This window comes from Centroberyx affinis, unplaced genomic scaffold (genome assembly GCF_046629955.1).
Source record: "Centroberyx affinis isolate AG114_WGS23_722 - 3 ecotype Tasmania unplaced genomic scaffold, CSIRO-AGI_Caff_v1 ptg001072l_1, whole genome shotgun sequence".
NCBI classification, from domain to species: domain Eukaryota; kingdom Metazoa; phylum Chordata; class Actinopteri; order Beryciformes; family Berycidae; genus Centroberyx; species Centroberyx affinis.
The window spans coordinates 421,140-443,369 of record NW_027279620.1 but is presented as its reverse complement, the minus strand read 5'-3'; the positions used below and the strand labels follow the sequence as shown (position 1 = coordinate 443,369).

The following is a 22,230-nucleotide window of genomic DNA, read 5'->3' as shown; positions in this document are numbered from 1 at the left end:
TTTGTGAATTAATATTCTGCTGGAGATAAAATTTGAGGATGAACTTTGTCTCATGACTAAATCCCAACTAGAGTTTGCTCTTGCGGCCAAATTCATCGACCTTGAATCAATTGGTTATGTTTCAGCTCATGTAGGACGATTAATTGGTAATTCAAATTAGCACTGCCTGTGAGCACCAACTTATCCCAAAGGCATCATGGTGCAGCGTCACAGAATAACAACAGCACTACTACTTTATCGTGTGCAAGAAAATGCAAAGTCAACGTACATCAAAGTGCAGTCAAACATTTACAGTTTCACAACATATTGAAGCTTTTGGAATGTAATGAATGTTGGCTGATGTATCCTTTTCTCTGTTGGAAATTTGATTTCTTTATTTTTTTTATGCCCAACAGAAGTCATGTTCAAATTTGTGTTCTTCATCTCACGTAATCTATTTTCTTTTGTTGATAAAGCAACACTAAAGAAAAGACAACATGCAAGCAATCAAGCAGCCCATTGGTGTGTAGTTTTGCCTATATACATAGTTCATACATGTTGATACTGCATGTTTATACAAAATACTGTACATAAGAGCATGTTTTAGAGACGAAGCAAAAATATCTTGTGTACGTAAATGGGTGTCATTTGTCATTTTAATAACACAACGACGGAAAAAAGATGCACTGTATATTTTCTAAATGAAACAAATGTGTATTTATTTTCCATGAGGGTCATTGGAGAGAATGTCATACTATATTAGAGTACTATTACTAATAACAACCTTTCCACGCCTGAAATTCTTAAGCAAGTGTGTCGTCCAGTACTGTGTGTGAGTTCATGTAGGATGAAAATGTAGCCGCATGCTTGCTATCTAACTCCTTGTGATCCGAAATTTAATTTGGTAAATACCATTTATCTATTATTCATTATGTTTCATTATTTATCTGAAGGCCAATGTTTGACTTCTTTCCAAATACCTGCCTTTTATTATTATTGGGGTTTTTTTTATGTATTTTTTTAAATTTTCAATATTTGGGATGGGGGGGTCTCCAAGTCTATAAGATGACAACTTTCTAATAGCAAATTCGGTATACTTTTATTCTTAAATGTCTCATCAGAAGATGACTGAATAATTCTATGATCTATAGGTGGATTGTAGGTGTAGTATGTGCCAATACTGACATGGAGACCCAGTATGAAGACTATTGGACCTTACCTTTATATGAAACGCATTTCCGTAGGTGCAGAACAGCCCAGATATGAATTATCCCATTCCACTGTACACAAATGGCTTGGAATCCCTTCTTCTCCCTTTTCTTTACTTGGACTTTTATTCTGAGTTCTATTTAAATGACCTGAAACCCTTTTCACGGCTGTGTGTCTTTTACTGTGTTTATTATACGATATGTGTATGTGTATACAGATAGATGAATAAGATAAAACTAAAGCCATAAAACTCAAGCACTAACTCTTTAGAGCTCAGCTGAGTAGCTAGAGTTGATCTATGATATATAAAAAAAAACAACAACACACGTCTTCATTTTCCTCGGCCAGTGTTTCTCTTCTACATTCCGTTCAGAGGTCTTCGTTCATCAAGAGGGCAAAATGCATTCTACTGTATATGTGAGCATTGAGAACAGTTGTGAGTTTAGTAGAGTGAATGTGTCTTTTTCTACTTTCAAAACTGTTGATGTCCTTGTTTCATAGAGGTAGCTGATTTTACAGTGTTGTGATTAGTATTGTATATGCCTTGTTTTGATAGTATGAATTATAGATATAATATCACAAGAGGTTCTCAAAAATACTACTAAAATTATATGAGAGTGTGTTCTATTCTTGGGCTGAGTGCAATTTATGAACCAAACTGGGTCACTCTTTAAGTTTCTCTTGTACCGCTATAGCAGTAGAATGTACTAGTGACTACATATACAATCAGCATATAACATATTGTTAGTGATCTACATCTTATAGTGATGGCTTTTGTTGGTTCTTGTGTTTTTAGCGAAATAACTCGAGCAACAAAACAATATTGTTAGAGCTCTAACAATATCATAGGAGCTTAGAGAAACTTAACAGTGCTACCCAAGTTTCAGGCCTGAATCCCTCCCATAGAACTATGCATAGAGTTATGATTTTCACAAAGTTGTGGCAAAAGTAACAATTATTGACTTGTGCCACAGTTATTGTTGAATATTATATTAATTACATATTATGTTTTGCACATGATATGAAATTAAGTTTACCTCAGTCACTGGGGAATTCTCTTTGAAGTAAACTGCCATGTTACTGCTGGCAACAATATTCAAATGGGAACTGATGTGTGTGTTGTCTGGTGCCACAGTCAACAGGCAACCTGTCTGATGCAATATTAGAATTGAATCGCTCTTATTCAGTGTCCCATTAATCCTATTGACTGTGACCAACTGATGCACTGAGAATAATTCTACTTGAAGATTTCAGTGTGTTTTCAAAAATACTGCCAGTACCCACGCTTAATTACAGTTGCCTGTAATCATCAATATTCTGTTTGAATCTACAAAAGCCAAAATAACACAATTTATGCAGAGGCAAACAGGAAAGATATGATGATGAGACAAATGTGATTACAAGTAAATTTATAGCACATTTAAGAGGTTGATTTTTTTAATTTATTTATTTATTTTCAATGCTTTTTCACTGCCCAGGTCGTCACAATCATACATGACCACTGGACAGTTAAGTTCTATGGGGGACAGAGACTGAGAACTGTGTGTGCTTGTGTGTGTGTGTGTGTGTGTGTGTGTGTGTGTGTGCGTGTGCGCGTGTGCGTGTGTGTGTGTGTGTTATATAGATAAAAGCGTAGGCCCTTTAGCAGACATGGTGCAAGAACACAGCACTAGAACATATTATATAACTACAGTGTACCGTACAGGTCTGCATGCATGGGACACATTAACACATTCTTAAATGTACATCTACGTGGGTATGAGTGTAATAATCAAACAATCTTAATTATCTTTTTAAAAAGAGGGGATTATATCTATACTGTAATAGGATTACTTTTTTTTGATAGCTATGTAGATGTACTTTATGCACAACTGTATCTGAACCTCTAGACTATTTCGGCTGTGCAGAGACAGTTTTAGAGCACCATTCACACAGCATAGTATAGTTATTGTGTATTTAGTTTTTTAACTAATGCTGGGATTTAAAAAGGGAAACCATCCAAAGTTCAGTAGATCATTCGCCATGCTGTCTAAATGTGTTGAAAGCCTCTCAGCGGGTAAGGACACCTCTTTGAAACATGCTGTCTTGTCTCCTCTATTACTCACTGTACTTCTTCTTTGTATTCTTGTGCATATGTGTAATCACTCCTTCAGTCCTTTTTTGTGCTGTATACTTCTAACATAGAATGTAGGACTGCATTAGAGTCAATGGCAGAGATATCTGAGCTATACCCTTTCACACTCACTTTCTGTTTCTGTCTTTGTCCCATTTCTGTGCAAGTTATGTACCATCAGTATCAATATGCTGAATAGGAAGCAGGCTCACTGAGTTCTCCATTGAATCTGCTTTTTTCCTGAGTGTAAAGAATGCCGGCCTTCATGTTTACAACATGGACATACTGTATACTGCCAAACATGTAGGACTGTACCAAACTTCCCTCTTGAGCTCTTAGTCCTCCACCTCTCATCCTCCATGCAATTGTATTCTACAGACTCTTCTCTTTTCCTTTTTCTCCTCTTTCTCTTCATCATCTTTTTAAGCATCAGAGGACAATGAGGTTGTGTCCTCTAGCTGTGTTTCTTCGTGTCTAGTGTCGTGGTGCGCGTGTTCATGTCAGTACTTGTGCCTACTGTGGATCGCATGCTTTAGCCCTTGACTGGACACAAACGTTGCTCACAAACTCCTCTTGACCCTTATGTGGACAAACGTTGGGGATCCTTATAAAGTTATCAAGGGAACCAAATAACTTAATACAAATTTATCATATGTGTTACCAGTTCTGTAAGAAACAAATAGGAAATAAAGGCCTTTTAATTACCATGACTCGTTTGTTATGCAATGTGTTCACCTGACTTGACTCACAATCTCTCTGCCACTCTTACACATTATAGTTAAATCACACATTTTCATCCCTTTACAGTTTATTAAGCAAAGTGATTAAACCGTGGTGTGTACATCAAGCTGTTCTTCAATACATCATTCAAACTTGTTTCAATATAATATACTGCATATTTCAATATATTTACAGCACATGTAGAGATAGTATTTTAGGAAGGCACACATCCAATTTGTAGTCAGAGCCCTAGTGTTATATTCAATCAAAACAAGTAAAGCTGTTTTACTGGATGTGATCAAAAGATTACATCTGTGTCATAACATGCAGCCCTGGTTGGACTCCAAATCATTGCATTGTGAAAGGAATACACAGAGTTTTTGGGAGATTGGTCAATGTAACCCGTTAAGTGATGAGAGGATAGACACCAGAATCACCCATGTGTCTTCAGTAGATCATTCAACACTTCAGTATACACTACAGTATGTTGAGTGATCCGAGGTGATTTGCATTATCTCAAAAGTGAGAAAATAACTTGTAGTAATTTGAAATGATATGCACCTGGCAGTTTTTTGTAGGAGATTGGTAACATTTGCATGGAATATGATACAAAAATAATGTTCTGTTTGGGAACTACTTTCCCTGTGGAAAGGTCACTCTTCCTGCTAGACTGACTTGTTTTGTTTATATGGAGTTTGTTCCCTGAGGAACGACTGGAAGGCAGCGACCTCTTCCAAGGCTATATTTTTATTTATCATGTGAACTATGCTAACTAACAAACACTTAGCTGTCCAGCAAGCTACTCATCCATTAGCCACTACATAGCCAACAGCTAGCAGCTAACAAGGCCACGTTTTCAGACGACACATTCAATTTTAGCTTGATTTATCGATATAATCTTAACAACACAATTCATTCACGAACATAAAACAAATGACAAGATTTGCAAATCTTTCACCGAGTGGTGAAAGTTGTCACTTCGAGAAATAACAATCCCTTGTTGCTGGGTGATGGGAAACACTGCACAGCTAAAAATCTCTGCACAGAGGATGAATACATGGTTGCTCACCTGAGGTAGTTCTAAAAATAATCTATGGCTATATCAGTTATATTGAGTTTATGGTGTTTCATTTTTTTTTTTAATTTATGAATCTACAGATCATATAATAAAAAATAAAAAAAACAGTAACAACATTTTATCACTTCTTCTTACCGTGGATAATTACATAGTGTATGCTAAAGTGTTAGCATTGAGCACCGGAGCAAACGATCTATCGGGGAGCAGTGGATGATTTTGGTGTCTGTGTTCTCATCACTTAACAGGTAAGTTGAGTAACAAGCCACTTTCCCCCCCAAAAAACCTGGTGTATTCCTTTAAAATAAAATTGAGTAAACAAAGTATAGAGATTAAAACTACGAAATGCATAAATAAATAAAAAATATATTTCTATAACAAAACATAACATGGACATTCTCTTTCACACACACACACACACTGTCTCCTCTGTTTAGCCATCCTAAGGTTTGGAAGGAGAGGGTGATGAGCTACTGGGTAAAGAAAACACTCTATGAAGGACACTCTTGAACAAAAAATAAGCATACTGCCACATCACCAAGAACAGAGGAACAGAATTGATCTGGCAATTATCAAAATGTGTCATGTGTCCATTTTGAAAGTAATATTTCTGTTGAGTGCTATGACTATTTCAGTAGTTTGAAAAATAACCTATATTACTGACATCATTTCCACCTCTCTTCTCCATAATTAAGACAATAGGAAGATGCTTTTCTGCAGTGCTCAATGTAGCAACAAATAAATACATTGTTATGTCATGATGTGATGTGTAGCTACAATATTGGATACAGTATCTTAATGTGAAACCCTGGATCTGCATGAACTGGGCAATGAAGTCCCATTCAAACAGCACTTGTGGTCCCTATTCTGTACATGTGAAAAATCTAGAAAATAACTAATCAAGTACAAACAATATAGTTGTAACTCTATCACACCCTTGGTGGAATTTGACAAAAAAATTTAACACCTCTCTTTGGATCTTCAAAAGTCCCAACAGGGATTAAGAGGATGTGTTTCTGGAGTGGGCAAAGTGCCTCATCACCATTACTCTGGAAGTAGTTACAACTTACGACATCACTGATAATTACACTGCCATATCAGGGTTGGAACATCCATTGACACACAACAGGAGCTTCAGGTTTTGACTCAGACATCTTTCATTTGGACAGTTTGCTGATGACTCGAATGAGAGCCCCATTCTCATCCTTTAGCCTCTGGTTGTCTGACTTGAGCTCTGTTAAGATCTAGGGCAGCAGAGGGAGAGAAACAGTATTAGTACATTGTATTATAAGCACCGCTGTTGTGCACTCAGTGAAACTGAAGTGGTTGATAGTGTAAGGACACTACTATTATTTGTACCATAATATTCTGATATCAACAGCTCCACCCTACTTAACCACTGCAATGTTGAAATATCTTCCATCGTCAGTGACAATAAACAGACCAAAAGTTGTCTTTCAATACAATTAGAGGACAAGTAATGAGGACATGCTTCACAGTGCTGGATCATGCAAGGAGGGGAGTGAATTTAGCAGAATGCTCTGCTTGTGAAAAGTAAGAATGAATATGAAAGAAAAAGAGAAACATAAATCTAGGTTATGTCTCTCTCAAGAGGAGTAATGACTAAAAATAACCACAATCTTAGTCAAAATATAAGACACTGCACAAACAATAACCCTCTGTGCTGGCTTTGGCATTCCTATTAACATTGTTATTATCACCACTGATGAGTGGGCAGAGGCACCTGGCATCAACATGAATGAGCGTTCAGTTCTTCTCATAACCTGCAGTAGATCACATGTAATCCACAGACCTTTTCTGTCATTTTCCCCATCATTCTCCATGGTATACTGCACAACAATCCCAAATTTCATTAAAGAAATCCCATGATGATGGCACTGTCCATACGCTGCCCTGCTCTTAATGCAATTAAAGTAACACGATTATATACATTTGTCCCTGCTCTGACAGGCTGCACGAACGCAAAAAGACACACAATCAGGCACACAGCGGTGCCCATGTTTGACCCAGTGGCACAGGATTTACTGCTCATTTTAAAGGCTAATGAACTCACACGTTCCACTTCCCTCGGAAGATTGAGTGGAATGGCTGCTTCCTCAGCAAACAATTTTGCATTGATTGCACAACACATTACGAAGGAGCTGCACGTATTTGACTCTGCAAAGATCAATAACTGTTATAACTGCTTTATGGTCCAGAATGTTTAATTTACCTAGATGATCACCAAAGAAAAAACAACATCCTACTGCAGTGTTCAGCGTAGTCATGCGAAGCTTTTCATCCATGCAGCATGAATGTAGCTAAAAATAGACTGAAAAGGAGGCTTGCGAGAGAAGTTTAGGGGGGGAGAGGTCAGCGGAGTCGCCCTCCGATGGCCTCATGGGAGAATGGGTTAGAGGAGGGCAGAGGGAGATGCATTGCGGTGTAGGTGAGTGAGCAGTGGGTGGGTGCAGGACCTGCCTGAGAGGATTACAGCAGAGGAGGAGGGAGCTGGAGAGGAACCGGAAGGACAGAGGAGTGCAGAAGTGATGTGGCTGAGGAGGGGGGAGAGGAGGGGAAAGCAGGAGAGATGATGTCAGAGGATCAGAGGTCCTCTGTCTCAGGCAGGGAGGCCATCTCAGAGAGGTGGGCGAGGACACGCAGCATGGCTCTATTCTCAGCCAGGAGACGCTCGTTCCCCCGCCGCAGGGCCTGGATCTGAGCCAGAGCAGGGAAAGCCTGCACAAAGGAGGAGAGAAATAGAGAGAGAAAGACAGAGAGAGAGCATGCAGGGAGGCAGGCCATGTGCAAAGAGAAAGACAGATATAGACAGTGTATACAGTACAGATACAAACACACAGGCATGCACGCACGTACACATGCAACCACCCACACACCTTCACAGAAATAGAGAAAAAACAGACGAGGACCACCTGAGGGGCTAATCAACAAAACGTGTACAAAGAAACATTTTACTACCGGGAAATTTGAAAAGAAACGGCAAACGCTGTGAAAAGCAAAGCAAATTATGAAGCCAACTATTCTTGGGTTTGTGCTCATCAAACCTGGGCTGTGGAGAGTGGCGGGGTGCCAAGGCGTGATTATGCATAGCTTTTCAGTTATGCTTGGAAGAGGAGCAAAGGAGAGGGAATATTCATTCACACACCTTCATATAACCTGCAGTTCTGCAGTTTCAGACTTTGCACAAGAGCCCAATAAGTTAGAAGTCAAAGGAATGGAAATGATTCATTTCCCCCTCTTCTTGGCCTGGCTTTGAGGTAAACCTCAGTGTGGATCTACGAGACGTCTGTGGTTTGACGCCATTCCTGAGGGTAAGCCACAGTGCACACACACACACACATAGTGTTCCAGGCTAACCAAGGACTAGTTTGTGGAGGAGAGTATTGCCAAGGACGAGGTAAGAGGGACATCCAGCTGCTTCTTACAACCCCAAAGCACATTTATAGGAGCCGCTTGAAGTTGGCCTGTGCTTATGGCTGAACAGCCCATGTATATGAAGTCTACAACAGTACAGTTTCTAAAGAGGTGCCATGAAAATGTGCCCGTGCAAAGACAGAGGGAAGGAAAGGGAGAGACTGACAGGAGAAAGCATAATTATCTGTCATTAAACTCTGTTGCTAGTCAACTCTTTGATACTAAACCAGATCTGACTTCACTTCAAATCCTGCAGATAATTCCCCACAGTTGCTATTGCTCAAGTTTCAGTAGCTGCCAGGAATAATTCAACTCTACTATTCCAATGTAGGAGCCTAGATAAAGAGACCTACAGTATAGAGAGCTAAAGGGAATCTGACACATCGGACAAGAACACACATACAGCATTTGAAAGGGAAAAAAAGACTGTGCCCCTGTAGCGTCTACAGTACATATTGTATGTATGCTTGAGGGTATAATGTGATGTGTGTGTATATGTGCGTCCACACGTGTACGCATGCCCCAGTCTCTGAAAGAACAGGATAATGTGAGGTGACAGGCAGGTGTCAATCACTCCTCTGCATCGTTATCAACCACTCACCATCCCCCCTCCCCTGAGACAGCCTGCCCTCAGGGCTGGTACCCACAGCGGAACCGCATTGGGGCTTCCTGCTGAGGGAACCACGACAACATGGGGTCAAACATTCACTGCTGGCATCTGCTAGTATATCACACTGCTGCCCTGTGTCAGTTAAAATGTCCTTGTCACTATCTGTAGCTGCTGTCTGCATCTTACATTCCCTCAGACCAGGGCCATGACTTTAATTTTCAGTAGGAATAGAATGATTTCACTGGAATTTGCCGCCGCGGTCACATTATATTCTCACTCTGTGTCTGGTGAATGCTTCTGTAACTGTCGCAATGCACAAACTGCAGCACAGCCCGCATTTACTCAAGCCTAAAATTTCTCTGCCCCGTGTTTCTTTGTGAAGCGGAATACACACAATCAGTGCAGGAATGTCTCACAAAAGCAGGTCTTTTGCTCTTGGACGGGGTTTGGTATTCAGCTGGAACTAGGTCACAGTGTTCACCCCAACAGTGGGATAAGTGGAGCAGGGGAGCAGCAGAACAGGCTCCTCCTCAGCCTGGCAGGAACTGTCCCGGCAAAACACTGTGGGTAATGAGCCTTTAGCATCGACCTTCCCTCTCCTTGACTCCCAACCCACCTGGCTAACCACAACCCCGGAGTGCACTCTACGTGTGTTTTCTCTCTAAAAGGCTTTAGGCGTGCTTGATTTAACATGGGTGGGAGGGGCTTGGCTGCGAGGAGGTGTGTGTGCTGTACGTCGCTTTGGACAAAAGCGTCTGCTAAATGACATAATGTAATGTATTTTTGCGTTAGTTAGTTTTATGTTAGAAAAAACACCAGTGAGATAAATGAAGCATAACGCAAGTATCTGAGAGAAAATAGATGCCATCTTGACCCAGGTGAGCTGTAGACCGGCAGAGCCAGGCTGACTATGTGCAATTTATTTTTGACTGACCTTTAACTCGTCCTCCATGTCTGACACTCTTTTCTCAAGAGCCTGTTTTTCCTGAGAATAAATAAGAAAGATGTTGACATTTTTCCAGTTAGAAAAAAACTAACTGTAGATTTCAGTTGAGTTTTCACATTTCAAATGATTAGCTCACAGTTCTCATATTATTGGTTTTCACAACTGAAAAACTAGTTCTATACTCCCTAATAAAGCCAAAGAGTGAAAGGCCATTAGAGAGTGATTTGAAACAAGACAGGAAAATTAGAGAGAAAAAGACCAGGAAAAGATATGGACATTCATCCATCTTGATATAGGAGAACAGCCTGATCAACTAAAATATGGAAGAAATATGAAGAAAGGCTGTCAAGATACATACCCTTTTCTCTGATTCAAGTACAGAGGATCTCTCAGATATTCTGTCTTGTTTCTAAAAGTTAAAATGGTGCTGTTATTGCAAAAGTATTGGGAGGAAATACTTAAAAATATGCTTATGTATTTTTGAACGTTATGTCAGTCTGTAATTGGTTGATTGTCCTTAATGTGATCTTCCTTCAGTCAACCCCAACCTGTGTTTAATACTGCTTTTAAGATGGAGGGAGGATACTGTTTATGCAGCAATGTGACGATCACATTGGCTCTCTGTTTCTGTACCTGAGTGACTTTCTCCAGCTGTGAACGTATCCTGGCTAGCTCTTGTTTGCTGTCCTGCAACCTGGACTTGAGCTTCTCATTCTCACGCAAGGCATCCTGATACATCTGAAAATAAAGATAAAGAAGAATTAGACGCTTGGTCTTTGAATGGCTTTTTGGTAAGTTAAAAAATCAAGCATGAAATTACATAACACAGAATGTAACATAGAAGCATAACTAAATAAAATAAAACAACAATTTCAAATTTTTCATCCAACCCCTATGCAACCCCGGCTGCTTCAAGGGCACCCCCCTCCCCCTTCTTTACCTTTCCTTAACTATATGGCTATCTATTTATATCAGAGCACTGTCTAATTGGATATACTACATAATACATTCATATGACTATTCAACATAGTTTATATAATTGAATATCTTATAATGTATTGTCTGAAAGAAATAAAAAAAATAAAGTTAATACATGTAAATCTCACATGTTACCATTTGGCCTTGTGACATACAGTTCAACACAATATTATCTTTTAGTGTCAAAAGTTTCATAATATAGTAATACAAAGATAATCTGTTTGTATAGTCATTCATATTGTACAGTAGCACATACCAGAATAAACAGAAAAAAGTAAACACTCTCAAAAACCTGAACATACAGACTAATTCAGCTGCATCTGCAAGTGCTTCTACAATTCGCCTGTTTGCACCATTTACATATGCTATTGATGATTCTAAAACTATGTCAACACCATGACATAGAGCCATCCACTGATCTAGATTTAGAACATGTGGTCGTTTCCATCATTCCATTTTTGCCATTTTGTGTGCTTAGCAGTACATATGTTAAATAGAAAAAGAAAGCTGTTTCAAATCTTGGAATGATCTTAAAACTTCATTATTCATTATGTGTGATATCGTATGAATCCCTTGATTTTGTCATTGTGGAAAATGAATTAGTGTTTCCCACTCCAGTATCAAGATGACAATTTGTCTCCTATTTACATAATTTTTCAACATGTTTCTATATGTAATGAGAGGGAATTGGTCCAAAATGTTCAGAACAGCAATGGTCAGACAAAGCATTAAACAATACATCTTTGAGGGAGAGAGATTACACTATTTGCCTTTCTACCTCTACCCAAGGCACATTTGAGCGATCAAACCAGTTTTTCAAAAGGGCAAATCATGAAAGCATAACGATAGACTTCAAAATTAGGCACATTTAACCCCCCAGACCTTTTGTCATGCTGTAATATGGCTGTTCTAATTCTAGGGAACTGTGCCTTCCAATGTATTTTGAGACTCGAGCTTGAAGCTTGTCCCAAAAACCAGATGGGGGAGGTAGAGGACGAGTAGTAGCAATGAAATTAACTCTGTGTAAAATATTAATTTGCACTATTAAACTACAACCTGCTAAGGATACTGTTAAGTTGACCCACTTATCTATATCTTCTGTTACATTCTTTAGTAATTCTGTATTATGGTTTTATCTAATGAATGATATATATCTATTCCCAAGTATCTAAAATTCTAAGTCTATCATCACTTTATTAAGAGGTAATAATGAAGACTTGTAACAAGATATTGAGTCAAATTTCTCAAATAAATCAACAACTGGCAGCAATGTAATATACAGTGATCAATATACAGTGACTAATCATCAGCATATAAAGATATCTTATGATGTGTATTGTTATTTTCTTAACTCTTTCAGATATTATAATCTTCTGTGCTAGTGGTTCCAGGGAAATCGCAAACAATAACAGCGAGGTCGGACAACCTTGCATTGTGCCACATGCTACAGAGACCCACTGAGCTCCTGTTTCCATTGCTGCTTGATTGTGATATAATGTTTTGAAACATATTCATAAATTTATCACCAAAGCCCATATTGTGCATTGTGCCCCAGAGGTAAGGCCATTCCAGCCTGTCAAAAGCTTTTTCAGCATCTGCTGGCATTTCGGCACATGGTGCTGTTAAATTCAGGAGGGATCCCATCCCATCCTGGAGATTTCCCATGATTCATTTCCTTCAGAGTATTACAATTCCTGTAGAGTGAGAATCTACATAGTAAATTAATCTCATCAGCTTTGAGTTTCGGTAAATTCTTTTCTTTCTCCAGTTCAGAAGTATATAGGTTCACATGGATCACAATACTGTTTGTCAAATTAAATCTCTATCTACCTTTTTGGAACATTAGAGATTAAGAAACTGTGCTAATTTGCATGGTGATCTGACAGGCATATACAGAAATTCAGCTTTCTGCACCGAATGAAGCATTCCAGAGGAAATTAAGATATAATCTATTCTTGAAAATGTTTGTTTTCTTGTAGAGAAGGCTTGAATCTGGACTGGGGAAAAAAAAAGTTTTCTTCATGTGAAACAACAATTACCTCCTGATTTCCCTTGAGCCCCCTTGCTTCACCAGCAGTTAAGATAAATTGAGGTGCGGTGAGAGTTACTACCTTCTTATAGTCCTTGGTACCGGAGTCTTCCTCCTGCTTATTGAGTGCGGCCAGTCTAGTCTCCCTCCGGGTGTAGGAGCTGGTGCGGCCTAACAGTTTGTCTGTTGTGCTGTCTCCTCCACTGGAGTCCAATCTGGGAGGAGGGAGCACATCTCATGTTCAGTACAAACCTGTTTATTCCACAATGCCAGTTTAGTTCTCTATTTAGGCTGTTTATTTTTGACTGCTATGGGAAAAACAGTACTGCAAAGTAGGAGAAAAACAATGCCAAATACTTACCTTGCCACTCTGTCATGCTGAAAAACAAACAGTAAGCCATGTTAGTGAGTGAGATCACAAATAAATCACTACCAGCTTGAGCATGGGAACAACATTGTGTAAAAAACGTTCTGTTCTGGCTAGATCCAGATTTATTTGTTTGATAGGATCAAACAGAGGCTCGACAGTGAAATATTTTCCATATTGAGACAGCAGAGAACAAAAACAAAGCAAAACTTCCAAGTGACTTATCGCAGTGTGTTCAGATGCCTTAGGTCCCAGAGGAAAGACGTTCTCTCGGAAGTGAGCTGATATAATTCCCCCCTACACTGCATTGACAGGGTTCACCTGGGTCAAACCTCTCCGGTAAGCTCGGTTAATCTTTTAGTGGGTGTTTGCCACGTAAATGCCTGCAGCATAAAGATGACTTAATGTCGCTGAGAAGCTGAGTTTCTCCTATGAGTCTCTGTATTCTGCGCGACAGTATTCAAAGGTATGACCTCAGGGAACAGATTGCTGATAGCAGACCGCCTTGGCAGGATTTTGCTGTGACTAGTCCAGTCTGCATGGCTGACATCAGATATCTACTGCCATTCAGACAGGGGGACTGTGGACAGATTTCTGCTTGTTGTTCAATTTACACATGTTTATTCTCATGTCTAGACATAATTTCATACAAATTCAGTACATATTCAGCTTTCTATTACTTCTACTACTATTGATATGGCTGCTCAAAATCAATGATTTGCTCAATGATTTATGATAACAAATGTATTGTGCTAGATGTAGAGGAGTTGTATAGGACATTCTTATTTATATAGCTGGTCATATTCTCTTAACTAGGATTTGCCTAGATTATGCAGTTTTCACAGAACAAGGCGTAGTTTATGTCCCTCTACTGCCTGGCTGTGTATCGTACATGCCACACACTGTGTAGATTGATTGTGACTGCCAAAACTAAAGTATTACAATTATTATATCTATCCAGACCTGCCAGCCAGACCTGTTGTCTGTACTGAGCAGACAGATAACCGACTGCCAACAGCTGATAAACATGACACATAAGAGGATGATACCTTGATGTGTGGGCTAACTATCAGTCAGTGAAGGGGGGAGAGAGAGAGAGAGAGAGGGAGAGAGAGAGAGAGAGAGAGAGAGAGAGAGAGAGAAAGCACAGCAGACGCATCCATCTAACAGCTTGCCGTACATCTTGTTTTAATAAGTACAGAGAGAGAGAAAGTGGCTGTCTAATCAAGTCATTTAAGAACTTCTTAACAAAACAGGTTCATTACAATGTGCAAAGTACATTACAAAATGCAAAGTACAGACAAAACAATAAAAAAACACATTTTAAGATATGAGGCCAGTCTGAAGCCAGCCTGATGGTTGTAATTGTAATATCTGCTTCGATCTTATACTGTTTTACCCCTAAATTCAAAGATTAGAAGCTGCTCTCTTGTGTACTGTAGGAAAGAAGACTTAAACACTCCATGTTAACAGCTTATTCCCTGGCCAGGGGGAATGGGTTTTGTTTAGAAACACTTTGAATTACACCCCAGTCTTCTTGTGCGGTGGCGCAGACTGTTAAGACAAGAAGCAGATGTAGATCACATTAATAGCGTATGCTTTAGGAGAACAATTTATGTCAAAAGGAACAGACTGCACAATTATTTCTACGTTCACATTTGGCTGGTAGGGGGATATTTCACGCTGCACCAAAAGAGCAATTCCTCAGCGAGTGTTTACCCAACTGAGCCAGCGCTGCCTGTCCTTATGTGGTCATGTGCTTTAGCAGAACTTCTATCCAGGGACAAACAGACCCCGTGACCTCAGATGAAGAAGGGCCGAGGACGGAGCCAGGATGAGCTGTCACTGAAGATCTCCTCATGCAATATTGAGGTAATCCCCTTGATCAGGTTCAGGGCCCATTCATTGTTTAGTGATGATTGGTTTGAAAAGATAGATGTGGTGTTTTTATGAATAAATCTTCATGAAGTCTGCCTCTTGAGATAGGAGCTGTAACCGTGCACTTAACAGGCCCACTGAAAGCATCAAACTCTGCCTATTCATGAAACTCTTTCTAGGTTATTAGTCCCTGTAAGCAGACATGTGAGACCTATTTCACACCAAAGGATTAGTAAATTGGTAAAATGAGTTTCTTAAACACTTAATTTCAAGGAAATTGTGAGTGAGTAGCGGGGATTAATTAGACCAGATATGAATCCTGAGAAAAAGGGTGAAGCCGTACTTTTACGCTTTCATGTCACCTTTTGTTAGATTTGACCAAAGCCTCACAATGTCAGCCTAGCTCTTGTGTTAAGGTTGCTATGGAAATAGAACCTGAATCGTGGTACATGATACTTGTATCACTGCAATGAAAATTTTACTTCTAATACAAATTAAACTATAAATTACACAAAAGACACGGTAGTCAGTTTACAAAACCATATATACTTTGGCACTTGATATGCAGATGCCCCGGTCCGTGTTCCCTTGTTAGGAAAAATAGAGCGAGTTGAAACCGGCATGTGCGGCTCAGTAAAGTATGTGAGGTGCAACAGATGCAGCGAGAGACGATCTACCAGGGGAGAAAAGAACGTGGGCCCCAGACTGATGGAAACAGCCTCTGAACGGGTGCATGCTTCAACCACGGGCTGCTTGTAAACAATACTGCCTCCAGTTTTATAGCTTGCCAGGACCGACACCACACACACCGGGGGGTCGGCTGCACACACGCAGGCCGACCCACAGCGCTGCAGAAGATAAACAATACTGGTAACAGCAGCCTCCAAGAGCCAATGAAACCATCAAGTCTCCAGGAGTAGGAGACTCTCCATTCCCCTACTCACCCTTTAACTTCTTCTCCTATTTTTTTCACACCATCACCCCTTCAGAGCTGACTGGGTTCACTGTAGGAAAATTTGAGCAACCCCCTCCATCCCCCACCCCTGGAATTGACACAGCACACACAACCATAAAAGACGTTTCTTCCACATTCACTCACCTTCTCTCACTCCCGCCTCTCCTCCTCCTCCCTCTCTGTTAACTCTTTCTGACTGACCTCTTCTGCCCACTGAGAATGACTTATTGCTTTTCTATTGCAAGAGCATGGACAGGCCACATCGCAAAAATGCTGCACAACCAGTGCATTTTACCAAGTATGGCATCCCAGAAAGCAGATGTGGTTCTGTTTATAGTTTTGCCTTGTTTCTCACAGCTGTGCAACACGCATCTTAATTTTGCCAAAGTGGACCACATTCTCATCATAAACAATGAGGCAAGTGCTAAAAATATCGCATCAACCTGATTCTTTCTTTCATTCCCCCCCCCCCCCCTCTGGATTTTCTCTCCCAGGGAAGCATTGCCAATTCAGAGTGGGCTGACATCATGGAAAATTCATGCCTGACTTCCACCATGGGTACAGTACAGTGAGAATAGAAAATGACAATTTATGAGGAGAGGGCAGAAGTATGACAGTGTTCACTGGTAGCATTCACTGCAAGTAACAGTGCTATCATGACACTGTAATATTACATAACATTACGTAAGCACCTGTGTGTGTGTGTCTCTAAATAGACAGGATCACGTTGCGTCATTTTTTTCTTTTCTTTCAGTCCCTTTGGTTGTTTTAAATGTGACTATCACACATTGCACCAGTCCAACTCAGTCTGATTCACTGACATAAACAAGTTAGAGTAGAACAGTCCAACAACGCCCATGAGAATAAGCCACTTAGAAAGAAAAAATAACAGGAAATTACAGAGGGAATGTTTCAATCCAAACATGTGGTCAGACTCTTAGTGCTTCAGAACAAATACTCTCCTTTCAAGGGTCATCAAAAAGTCTTGTGATGTGTGATTCACTAATTATTGGTTCATTTTCATTCATTACCTAAATAACTTGCTCGTTTAAGTGAACACACTAAAAACAGCCGATCTCCAAAACAACAAACAAACCTTACATGACAACACAGTGCGTGTCCAGTCATATGTTTAGAAGCCTTGGAAGCTTTAGTCTTAATGCACATTACAAATCCCCACACAAATTAACCTGGCTAATAAATCAATCACTAACACCCACATAAGATGCTTTGTTTAGATTTAAGGAGTTAGACTGGATTATCACACTGCAGGGGGAGCAACCACTTCACAGTGGTGAGAAAACACACTAAACAGTGCAGTATCTGAGTGATTCAATTTGAAAATGAATTATCCATACCTAGAGGTGAACTTGGACATATTCCTTTCCTATTGCTATTGACATGAACAAATACTCAATCAGGGTTAGTCAGTCATATATCCTGGTAAACCTGGTTAATCATTAGTGAATCATTAGTGAGCTGCACCCATTATTGAAATCAAATGGGTGCAGCTCAAGTGGAGCTTGAACACTGAAAGAAAAAGTTGTGGTCTTACTCTGAAGTTTTTGGCTGTAGGGGAAGGTGAGGATGGTGGGGAATCTGACAGCGACTTCCTGGTGCGAGCCAGATCCTTGGTGCGTGGGTAGTAGGTTGACATCTCTTTTGTCTACCCCGGACAGGCAAGTCAACCTCTACTGTAACATTCACTGAAGCAACCAGATAGCAGCTGCACAGATCCACAGATTCCCTCAAGCAACAGTGACGCAGATGCCCATGACCGTGCTCCTGGGGAATCCTCACACAACAGGTGTCTGCGCTTACGATTCCAGCTTCACAGTCCCATGAGCTGGGGAGAACTGTGGCTAAGTTTGGAAGGACTGCCGATTTGCGCTCACGCCTTCTTCAGAGCTCAGACAGTGAAACAGTAATCAGATCAAAAATGAAAACAAAACAAAACAAGCTTTGTGGATCGCGCAAACAGAAAGATAGACTAGACTAGAAAAGCAAACAAATTGTTAGCCCTCGTCTCCGCCCTGTCAACACCGAGGTTTTGGATGAAATGTGAAAAAGTGCTAACGTCCAAAGAAAGCATTCGAGAGAGAAAAGTTTGTTCCCTATGCTCTCTCTTCCTATGTTTCCTCAAGATATACACACACACACTCTCCATCTCCCTCCCTCTCTCTCTCTCCCTCTCCTTTCACTGCTTGGTCACCCTCCCAGTTCACCCTCCTCCCCTCCCCCTCTCCCTCCTCCTCTCCCTCCTCTTTCCCTGCTCTCTTCAGCTCTGGCAGCTTTCTCTGGCAGCCTGCCAGAGGCTCTGCTATGGACGGGCTCGGCACTGAGGGCTAAAATTGTCCACTGATGTGGATGGGGATAAGAGGAGGTGGAGCACAAAGCCAGAGTCGGGGGGCTGCAGCTTGTGTCCTGGAAGGTCGGGAGTTTCACCCCAAGAGCCATCAACAACAACGACCTGTCAAGAAGAAGTGCTTTTAGTGTGAGTGTTAACATGGTGTAAACACAGGGCTTCTGTGCCACATCTCGCTCCTTCACAAAATCTGTGTCATCCACTTCACATTTTAACCCTGCAGACTACTGACAATGAAGAGCAGCTCATTATAAGACAGGAGTGGCTATTTTGTCCCACAGTTCTGTTAGCTCAGACAAAATGGCTTGTTGTAAGTGACTCAACCCGTGGCCTTCTGGGGCTCTGCTTTATAAAAATATTAAGTTGTTTTTTCATCTCTCTCTCCAAAGTCACCATCTTACACAACCATGCCCCCCCCCCTTACTGTCTGCTCATAGTCTGCACAAGCCAGCTCATTGCTATCTTCCTTTTATAGTGAGGTTTGCAGCGCTGCAGCGGTTCCTAAACTCCCTTATCCCTGCTCATCTTCTGAGAGAGAGAAAAGAGGAAAGATAGGCAGACACACAGAAATAAACAGAAAGAGAGAAAGAAAGAAAGAAAGAAGTCTGGCTCTCTAGTCCCCCCTCTTAAAAAAGGAAACTTTGTGAAATTCTGTGATAGGCTTTCAGTTTTATCCAGAAAATGTATTACTATTGGACAGTTGTCCACAAATGTAAAGTGTCTATAAATTACTTTTTATTCATCAAAACATAAAACATAAAAGAAGTAAGAAAATAGTAATTTAGAGCTGCTAAAGCTCCCCCCAATTGACCACATTCTTCTTCTAATAGACCTTGCACACAATCTCTTGCTCAGATTAATGTGCACGGTGCTGATAGATTTACTTATTGAACTCTTTTGACTTGTACTATATAATATCAACGATACACTGTCCGGGCTGGTTTAAAATAAGCCACACGTACATTTCAAACACTGAAATAGGCAGTTGCAGTCGGCCTGTGTATATATTTCTAATGCATATTCACCCTCAGAGACCATCTGCAGAGAATCTGAGCTGCATAAACCTTATCAGGAAGTTCACCGGCTCTGTGGCGGCGAGCTGCACTGGCACTGGTGTTGGAGACAGAGACCTTTACAAAGGGTGGATTCCAGCTGGAGTTCCCCCACACTGATCCTTCGCCTTCGCTTGAGTGAGCCAGCTCTCTCATTTATGACTTACCATATGGGATATTATTCTCATGCATTTCTTGGATAGTGGTAATGAGCGCACAGCAGTGGCTTCCAGAGCTATATTGAGTTTCTCAGTAAATGAGGAAGAGGGAGCAGGGCGCACTCTCTAATATCTTAATCTCGGAAGGAAGGAGAAATACTGGCAGCAAAACCAGTCTTGCTTGCCCTTCTTCTGTCTATTCTCCCATCATCATCATCATCATCATCATCCATTTTGCTCTGCACCTGTCCCCCTCTCTGTTCTTGAAAAGCAATGTGGAGAGTCTGTTCAGATCATTATGGAGTCATGCAGAGGTCGGTGCAGCCCGTCACCCTTCTGATGAAGCCACGCTATTCAGTATGATTATCACAGACAGATTTAGTCCTCAGTAATGCTGAGAGACTCTCATGTTACTTGCAGATCTGTGTTTCAGATTCCACCATGGGGGACAGCTGAACCAGTGAGCTGCAAGGGAAATCACTTTCCATTCACACTGCCTGCAGCATCAATCTACTGTAATCCCTCCATAGGAGCGCTATAATCTATGCTTCGACACATTTACTGCTCCACTCACCCGTCACCTACCTATTATCACTCTCTGCCCCCTCTTTGTGGCGTCTGTTTGTGCTCATCTTCTGGTAAGCGGAAATGAATAGAACAGAACTTTGCAAACGTTTTCAGTGAAGCTCAAGCAAATTGCTTGGGTTGAGCCCTCCAGTTCACAGACCAGTTTGTAGCCAGGAGGAATTTGTGATGTGGACCTGGGTCAGGGTCAGGCTTTGCACATGCACGGCCAACACACAGGTGGAGGGAGCACAGTATCGGTTAAAAGGGTTCACAGGAGAAGGAAATCAAGCCTCCCCTAGAATTCAAGGCTAAGACTAAGCACAGAGCCTCTCCGTTTTGCCCAATATGGTATGGAATGTTGAGACACCTCAGCCATGTGATTTGGAAGGAGAAATAAGGAGACAAAGTGGGGGTTAGGTCCTCCTGAACTGTCTTTCAATGAAATGTCAGCCAGCAGCTCTAGTTAAAAGAATCTTTAACCACATGCTTCACATCTACGGTAAATTGTTGCAGTGCCTCTGAAAATATTGCATCATAGCTTTGCTCCCTTTGAAGCACACTTACAAAGCTTTTGGGTGAAGGGCAAACACCAGGATGTGACTATGAAACTGTGATGCTAATGAATATAGATTAATACATAGCAGTAAAATAAATATGCAATAAGGGCATCAGTTGTCACAAATTATTTGAATCCAAATTATTTCACATAAAGAAATCACTTTAAATTGTTGATGATACTCAAAGTACCTCATGACCACATTTAAACCTGAACATCTATTTTCAATATCCAAAGGTATTTGAATAGATGAGATAGTAGCTTGCATTAGGTGAACTGCAAATGTCCAGTAAATGCTGTAGTCCTCTTTGCCCAACGAAGCGTAGAGAAATCATAAATTGGAAAATCTCTTGGCTCCATCTAGTGACGCTTAAAGGAAATGACAGGAGAAATATTGTCCTCATTACTACTTGCCAAGTAGTTCACATCACCATTTTCTGTTCTTGTCAATCAACTAACAACACAAATAGTTTTCCACATACCTCTGTAGACTTGTAGTCTGAACCCTCTTCATCATAGCAGCGATGACTCTGTTGTTTCGTGGCAGCGGTCAGCTGGGCTTCATCTTCAATAGGGTTCTCATTTTCATCTCTCCACCATCTCTCACCAGCTGCACAGATAAAGTACTGTAATTTCAATATTTCCATTATATTCGTCTATTGCTCTGTGCTGAAACTGAACAATGTCAAAACAGTCAGTGGGCTTTTTGATTTCCACTGGCAAACTAGACACAACTCAGTGCTTTTTCTGACCTCTGAAGGAGGCGTTGCTCGTGTTGGAGGGGTAAGGCAGGATACAGGATCCACTAGCAGAGGGATATGAAAGGACGGCTGTTGCAGACTCAGCATGGGTTTCTAACCTGGGTTCAATGTTCCCCTGCTGTGCATGGATAACAGAATAATTCGGAATAAAAACATAGGTATAAGTCACAAGCAACCACCTAAGTTATAACAAAACAACAAATTCTGTAGTAGTAATTCCAAATAGATCTGAACAAACTCTCTCCTGCTAACCTCATCCATGTTGCTCCACGCTGGGCTAATCTCCTTTGGTTCCACGGACTCTGCCAGGCTGACGCTGACTCCTCTGTCCTCTGTCAGGCCTCTCCTCTGACAGGACCTGTCAGCCAGACTGCCTCCATCCTCCGTCTGTCTGTCTTGAGGAGACAGGCTGTAGGTCTTCTGAGCCTCTTTCAGGTCTGTCAGCGTCACACCCTGCAGGGGAAACATACAGAACGC

At 40.9% G+C, this 22,230-nt stretch overlaps 1 protein-coding gene across 2 annotated transcripts; it reads right to left on the bottom strand.

Moving 5' to 3' along the window:
* Positions 1-4,122: 4,122 nt before the first annotated feature.
* On the bottom strand, positions 4,123-18,405 carry LOC139647314 (protein phosphatase 1 regulatory subunit 12B-like). Of its 2 annotated transcripts, XM_071523200.1 has the most exons (8): positions 17,850-18,405; positions 13,456-13,472; positions 13,177-13,309; positions 10,721-10,825; positions 10,446-10,496; positions 10,076-10,126; positions 9,133-9,203; positions 4,123-6,340 (listed from the first exon to the last, which is right to left on the bottom strand). In XM_071523200.1, exons 1-7 carry the CDS (start codon positions 17,949-17,951, stop codon positions 9,162-9,164), a joined length of 501 nt encoding a protein of 166 aa, XP_071379301.1. In that variant the 5' UTR covers positions 17,952-18,405; the 3' UTR covers positions 4,123-6,340; positions 9,133-9,161. The 2 variants fall into 2 exon arrangements, with proteins under 2 accessions (XP_071379301.1, XP_071379300.1); XM_071523199.1 differs by lacking the exon at positions 9,133-9,203.
* Between the last annotated feature and the right edge of the window lie 3,825 nt (positions 18,406-22,230).